Below are 6,636 nucleotides of genomic sequence, written 5' to 3' on the forward strand. Positions count from 1 at the left end.
CGCTGCGCCACCAGGGAGGGCCATGTTAAAGGTCTTTTAAAAGTATCTATAATGTGTTGTTCAGTGAGGTAACCGTGGTTTACAACACTGTGTATGACTTCGGGGGACAGGTTCACGCCTCTCTGATGGATGCTGCCGCCCCACCGCCACCCTCAAGGCACTAGCCGTCCTCTCCCACAGTCCACTGCGCCCTCTTTTCGCTATTGCATGCTCCAAATTTTCCCTGTGGTAGCCTCACTTTTGTCCTCTGATTCCAAAGATGTGTGCAGGCTTGCTTGGGTCTGGCCCTTTGCTTTGCTTCTTATGTTGCACCTGTGAATGGCCTTCATTTTAAATATCTTATATAGGAAAAAGACAGAAAAAAGAAGCAAGCGCTGGAACCCAGTGTAACCTTCTGAAGTGAGAGCTCCAACATAATAAATCGGCATCATCACTGCAGTTCCACCCACTTTGTGGCCAGTGACACGGTGTCATCTTTTTTGTGGCTTTAGCATAGCATTGCAGGTGTGTTTTCACCGCGGGCGCTTCGTCCTCTCACCTGCTGAGGGGCACATAGGTTATTTCCAGATCTTAGCTATTGTAGACAGCGCTGCCGTGAACATAGGGGATGGGTAGCTTTTTGAATTACTGTTTTTATATTCTTTGAACAAATACCCAGCAGTGAAATTGCTGGATCATATGGTGGATCTATTTTTAATATTTAAAGGTCATCTTTCATGTAGACTATGGATGAACTTTTGATCCCAGTCTTTCAGATAAAGCAGCCAGGCGGGTGAGTGATCAGGAGCAGAGCAGAGCTGTGTCAAGGAGACAAGTCACTCCCAGAGCCTGGTTATTTCTGCCCCAGTTAACACAGAGAACTGTGTGTTTCCAGAGCTTCTATTTTTAAGGGGTGTTCCCCCAAACACCCCCCTCTTCCCACAAGGGAAACCAAGACTCTGGACTCGTCGGTGATATTTCCAAGATTTTCAAAACACTGTGTACAGGCCCAAGACACCCCTGTGGGCTGGATCATGTTTCCGATCCCTCTCCAATGAATTGCCACAAACTACTGCCTTAGAATATAGATTTACTATCTTGTAGCTTTCAAGGTCAGAAGATTACATTGGGTTCCAATTTTTATTCCTTTTTCTGTTTTTTTTTTTTTTTCTTCCTATATAAGATATTTAAGTGTTTGCCTTCCAGTAATGTCTATTGAAGTAAAATTGGTTAACATCATTCTATTCGTTTTAGGGGTTATGATTCAGAACTCTACACATGTTATAAGTCACACCATGCCCACCCCCAAAGACCCAGAAATCTTCCACATGCTCTCTCGGACACCTCCCTTCCCTTCCCAATGTTCAACCTGCCACCTTCCTCTTCTGATTGCCTCAATTTAAGATGCAAAATTTTTTAATGTAAGGAATTCAATTTAAAAGAGCAATGATATGTAGTATACTTAGCAGACATTTTCTGTAGTCTGAGAGTGGATAAAGGGGAGGGGAGGGAATGACAGGGAATTCTAAGGGTGGTAGTGTTTATTTCCCTCCCCCAGAAGGGGGACGAGTTCATAGTTCATATACAGAACAGGAGCCAAGAGAAATTCCAAGAAATTCAATCTGGCTTGTGCTCCTGTAAGTTTGGGGTGACAGGGAAGGAAGGTGGGGAGAGCCCACATCACAGTGCCTTGGTGCTTCAAACAAAATAATAGTTGGAACTAAATGCAAATTAATTTCCAATTAATCATCATTTCTACTTGCAATCACTGATATGTGAAAGAGAGGATTTGACTATTAAATGACAAGGTCAGTTTTCATAGGGGTGAGAGGAATGTGAGAGCTTCATGTATATTTACTTTTCTTGTTTTTAAAGCTTTATTTATATATGCATACAGAACTGGGGTATAGGCCAGAGGTACAGAGGGTGAGAGGATTCACCAGACAGAGTGGGGAGCAGAAAATGCAGCCTGACTGAAATCTACTGCTGAGGGGAGCCGTGGCGGGGTCAGGAGAGGTCTGCTGTGCCATGTGGGTCACCCCTCTGGCCAGGGGTCCAACTTGTGCTTCAGGGGCTGCGATAGCGTCACTAGTGCTGTGCTTTATTACCCCACTGCGCCACCAGGCAGGGCCCTATATTTCCTTTTAATGGCAGCTCATCACCAACTCCGCGAGCTGCAGGCCGCCATATAGTCTGCAAGCCGCCATGTTGTCTGCAAGCATGTCCTTCCCCTGAGGGGAAATTGGGTGCATTTCTGTTGCTCTGACAGTGTTAGTGTCTCTGATTCAGTTCTGAAGCTGAGTCATGGTGTTTGGGGTCTATATTTAATCTCATTTTATCTCAAACCGGAGAGAAAGAAAACAGCACTATACTGCCCCACAACTAAAAGTCTGATACGATCTTCTTTTTAATGTTTCTATCAAATGACAAACCCAAACAGTTGGTTAACTTTTAAAATATACCCAGAATCTATAGCTTTTGAGTGGTTGGGAAAATTATGATTTTTAATGTTATTAAGTGTTTGTTTTTCTTCATGATAACCTTGACTGATACGGCACTTTAATTACTCACTAGCCACTATAAAGACTTTATGCAATAAGCAAACCAATAAGTCAGAGGTATTGATTTACACATTTAGGGACTGCTTTGGTTCAGCTGTTGGGGGAGAAACTTAAGTTGCAATTACATATCCACTTACCACTTAAGTATTTTTTAAAGATACTTTTGGAAAGTGACCGTGGAATACTATATTTGGTCATTAACTCATATTTTCCTTTCGTACTTGCTAATTGGTGCCCTTGTTGAAATGGAAAAAGTGAGTGCTTAAAATTTGCATTTTTGTCATACATAAAATTCTTACATGCTTTAATCCTTCAGTTCACAGAGTTGGCTATGTGGGGACCATAACATGACTGATTTTTAGAATTATTCACTAAAGTAAACAAAAAAAAATATAGTTCATAGTTTTTCACACATGACTGTGATGTGTGTTCTGTCTTGGGTTACTTTAACATCTCTAAACTTGAATGCATTTTGCAAAGTCCTAAGAAAATATTGAGCCATATTTTTACCCAACAAGGTTTTATAGAGACTTAAGATAATGAGGTGTCATGTCAGTCATGGTATCTGAGACTCTATGACATACATAGGCAGTATTTTGCAGCACATGTAGTAAGATTACTATATGAAAGCACTAAATGATAATATTGAAATATTATTTGAAGGACCTAGTAATGTAGTGAGCACTCAAGGCTGTATTGTAGGTAGCTTAAAGTTTTACGAAGATAAATGTTAAAGTTTTATGGCTGTAACTGTGAATTTTATAAAACCTGGATAATTTAATCCTTTGTAGATCTTTGCCTTTAAATGCTTCAGAATGGAGGGATGTTCATGTCTTCAACTCAGTTTCTACTAGAAACTTCTTTAGAAAAGTTTTGATGAGTAGCAAAACCACTTTTGTGTAAATTTGTGCAAAAAAAATGAGATTCACTGTTTGTCACAGGTTTTGTGGCAGCTGAGTTCTGAAAGGCTGAAGAGGCTTCCCTTGGGTCCTAAAAAATACCTTCAGGGCTGAAAAGCACCCATCCCCAGTACTGAGATACTGGCTTAGGGGGCCAGACTTCACTGTGGCCAGATGAGATGATTTGAGGCAGTAAATGACATTTAAGTGATTTAAAAAAAATATTTATAGTGGTCCTCCCTGGTGGCGCAGTGGGTTAAAGCGCACAGCACTGAGAAGCTAAAGCCACTTCCGCATGAGTTCGATCCCCGCCTGCCCCGGAGGTGACCACATGGCGTGGCAGACCTCTCCTGTCCCGCCCACTGCTCCCTTCAGCAGTGGACTTCTTCGATCTGCCTGTTCTGCTCCCCACTCTGTCTCTGGTGAAGCCTCTCGCTGCCCCTGAGCCTCTGGCCTGTACCCCAGTTCTGTATGAATAAGTAAATCTTAAAAAAATATGTATTTATAGTGCCGATAAAGGCTTTCTCTGTGTTCCCAACTTTTGTCAACTGTATTACTCTGAATTTCTTCTTTGTTGTTTTGCAGGGTGGATCTATGACATCACACAAAAATACGATTTTTCCTTCTATATATGTGGCTTGCTTTATATGGTAGGAATACTCTTTTTGCTCATTCAGCCATGTATTCAAATGATAGAACAATCTAGAAAAAAATACCTGGACGGTGCCCACGTGTAGTGTCGTGTAAGTTTCTTTGTGCTCATGCCTACCTCACATGGCTGCTGTGAGGCGCCCACGGCTCGCAGGGACCTGGTGTTGCACTTGTAAATGCCGGTGTCGCGACTTCACCAAAAGCAAAGCTGCTTTGTCTAGGGAGAAGTGGAGCTGGAAGGTTCTAAGGACCCTGTCGGACCTAGAGGTGACGGTATCCTTCAAAGAAAGACACTGTGTCCAACACTCTGGAAAGTGTTCTCTTGTCAGCCATTGGGACTAGCGTCTGAGATTCGGTTTTTCAAATAAAGACAAAAGAGCGAAAGCTTTTCAACGCGAGGACTTCATTGTCAGGTTGGGGAAAGTACCTACATAGCTAAATGCATCTGAAACACAAGGCTGGATAGATTTCAGAGAGTGTTATAATCTTTTATTAATTCACCGGTGTGAAACAAAGGCAAGCCTTAATTTCAAAGGTGATATATTTGGTACACTTAAAGAAACCGTTTATATTTTTATGAAAGGATTCTGCAGCAAGGGAGTACACTTTATAGATCTTTCTCTAAAAACAAATACTTGCTATGAATCCTAATTGAATATTACCCTGTTGTAAACTGAATCTTGAGGTAAAACCTGAATAACTTCATAACATGAAGAATTTTCATCATAAAAGTGATGTTTCTGCACGTAACCAATAAACTAAGGGCTATGGTTCAAGCACTGTTATTCACAGCATGGGCGTCTTAGTTGATACGCCTCATTGAGGCCTACAATATGTTTTTCAGTTTCTCCTACCCAAAAATAGAGAACTAATTATTGGTTAGCGCATGAAGTTAGTGACTAAAGCCTTTGCCAAACGTGCTACTAATTCAGACTATCCAACTCCCAAGGTCTGAGGCAGGCCCGGCTCAGCTCCTCGGCTCACTGTCTTGGAGCAGAGGTCAGTACAGCCCTTCTTTGAAGCCTCTGGCGATGTGACATAGTCACAGATCAGTGCAGACTATTCGTGTGCCTGAACTCGGTGCACTTTCAGAGATAATTCTCTTGACTGATTTCATACAGAAGCTGTGATTCACGACAGCAAGTAATACTCTTCCTCAACCTGAGAGCTCTATTTTTTCTAAACTAAACCTTTCTCAGATGGCAGACTGTCCTTCCCAGAATCATTTTGAAATTTCTGACTATTTGTTTACATATATTTTAGAACTATTTCAATGATGCTCACAATTTGCTCGTCACAAAGAAAATTCTTTCATATTGTTGCCATTGTCTTGGGTCAGAGTTCTCTCACGTGAGTTACAGACCATTCTCAGTCATCCCTGACATTTGGCAGCAGGAAGGCCCGGCCTGGGATCACAGACTCTTAGCGCAGGTCGAGTTTTAGCCTCCTCTTCGTGTCTCTTATCCCACGAGCCCCTTCCGAGCTTTTCACAAGTGATTCCATGGATTCGTCTCCTCTTTGCTTCTCTCCAGTCTGCCCTGCTCTGGTGTTGGACACCAGACTAGAGTGGGTGTGTAATGAAAGGCACCTCGCACAGAAAATAAGAATCAGAGGCAGCTAATGGAAAGATCCAGAAGTGGGCTGCTGTGCACATTCAACATGACCTCCGATGATGTGAGAACTGCCTGTCAGTTATTATGGAGCATAAATGGCCTCTCATGCTCCATTTGGTTCAATATGAAAAGCTATTTGCTGTCATTAAAGCTTTATCTGCTGTGAAAGAATTCAGCTACCCTGATGAAGGCAATCTTAAGTCCTCTTACATCTACTTACCATAACGTGAGGATTAGATTGGAAAATGTGTGTTTTAAATGGACTGCATTGCTTTGTTACTTCCATTTTCTGACCACACCCAAGGAGCAAGAGGTGGTGTTCACCACCCTGAGACTGGTGCTTAGCCACAAGTTTGATCTCGGTGCCCAGTCCCACCACAACACCTGCCCCAGCAGCTGGTGTAACTGATGTTGATTTACTTTGTTTATGGGAGGGGTGACTTCTGCCAAACCAGAAATTCCCCGTCGACAAGAATAGAGTAAAAGTGTTCGTGTTGACAAGATAATAAGCAAAACACTATGAAGAATACAATGTGTATGTTCTTTCCCGTTAAAAATGTTATCTAGTTTGTAAAGGTAGTCTAAAGGGTTCATTGTATATTTCTATCATGTGTTTTATAACATTTCCCCTCACAGATCCAAGTAATTTTTATTTACATACAACTAAATAAAGTGTGTCCTCTTCAGAGATGGCCAGTGACTTTTTGTATAAAATCCCTATCTTCTTGGCCTTCCAAGGAAGCCCCTGAAGTGTAGTGGATGATTATTTGTCTGGTTCTTGCTCTTGAAGCAGATTTGCTCTAGTGTGATCATAGAACCACTTGGAGAAAATCACCTGGGGTGGTTATTCCAGCTGTTACACTTAAAATGCATAATCCCTTTACTCCAGAGATTGCATTTCTAAATTATTTTCCTACATAAAAACAAAGGCAT

General features: G+C 41.8%; 1 protein-coding gene across 1 annotated transcript in view; it reads left to right on the forward strand.

Moving 5' to 3' along the window:
- The window catches only part of SLC16A14 (solute carrier family 16, member 14), a 20,014-nt gene extending 13,644 nt beyond the window's left edge, over positions 1 to 6,370 (forward strand). The window contains exon 4 of the mRNA XM_004674781.2: positions 4,025 to 6,370. Within this exon, the coding sequence (XP_004674838.1) occupies positions 4,025 to 4,176 (152 nt within the window). The 3' untranslated portion in view covers positions 4,177 to 6,370. The remainder of the gene's footprint in view (positions 1 to 4,024) is intronic.
- Positions 6,371 to 6,636: the final 266 nt, after the last annotated feature.

The sequence above is a fragment of the Condylura cristata genome, unplaced genomic scaffold (genome assembly GCF_000260355.1).
Source record: "Condylura cristata isolate star-nosed mole 26May11 unplaced genomic scaffold, ConCri1.0 scaffold00002, whole genome shotgun sequence".
Classification (NCBI taxonomy): domain Eukaryota; kingdom Metazoa; phylum Chordata; class Mammalia; order Eulipotyphla; family Talpidae; genus Condylura; species Condylura cristata.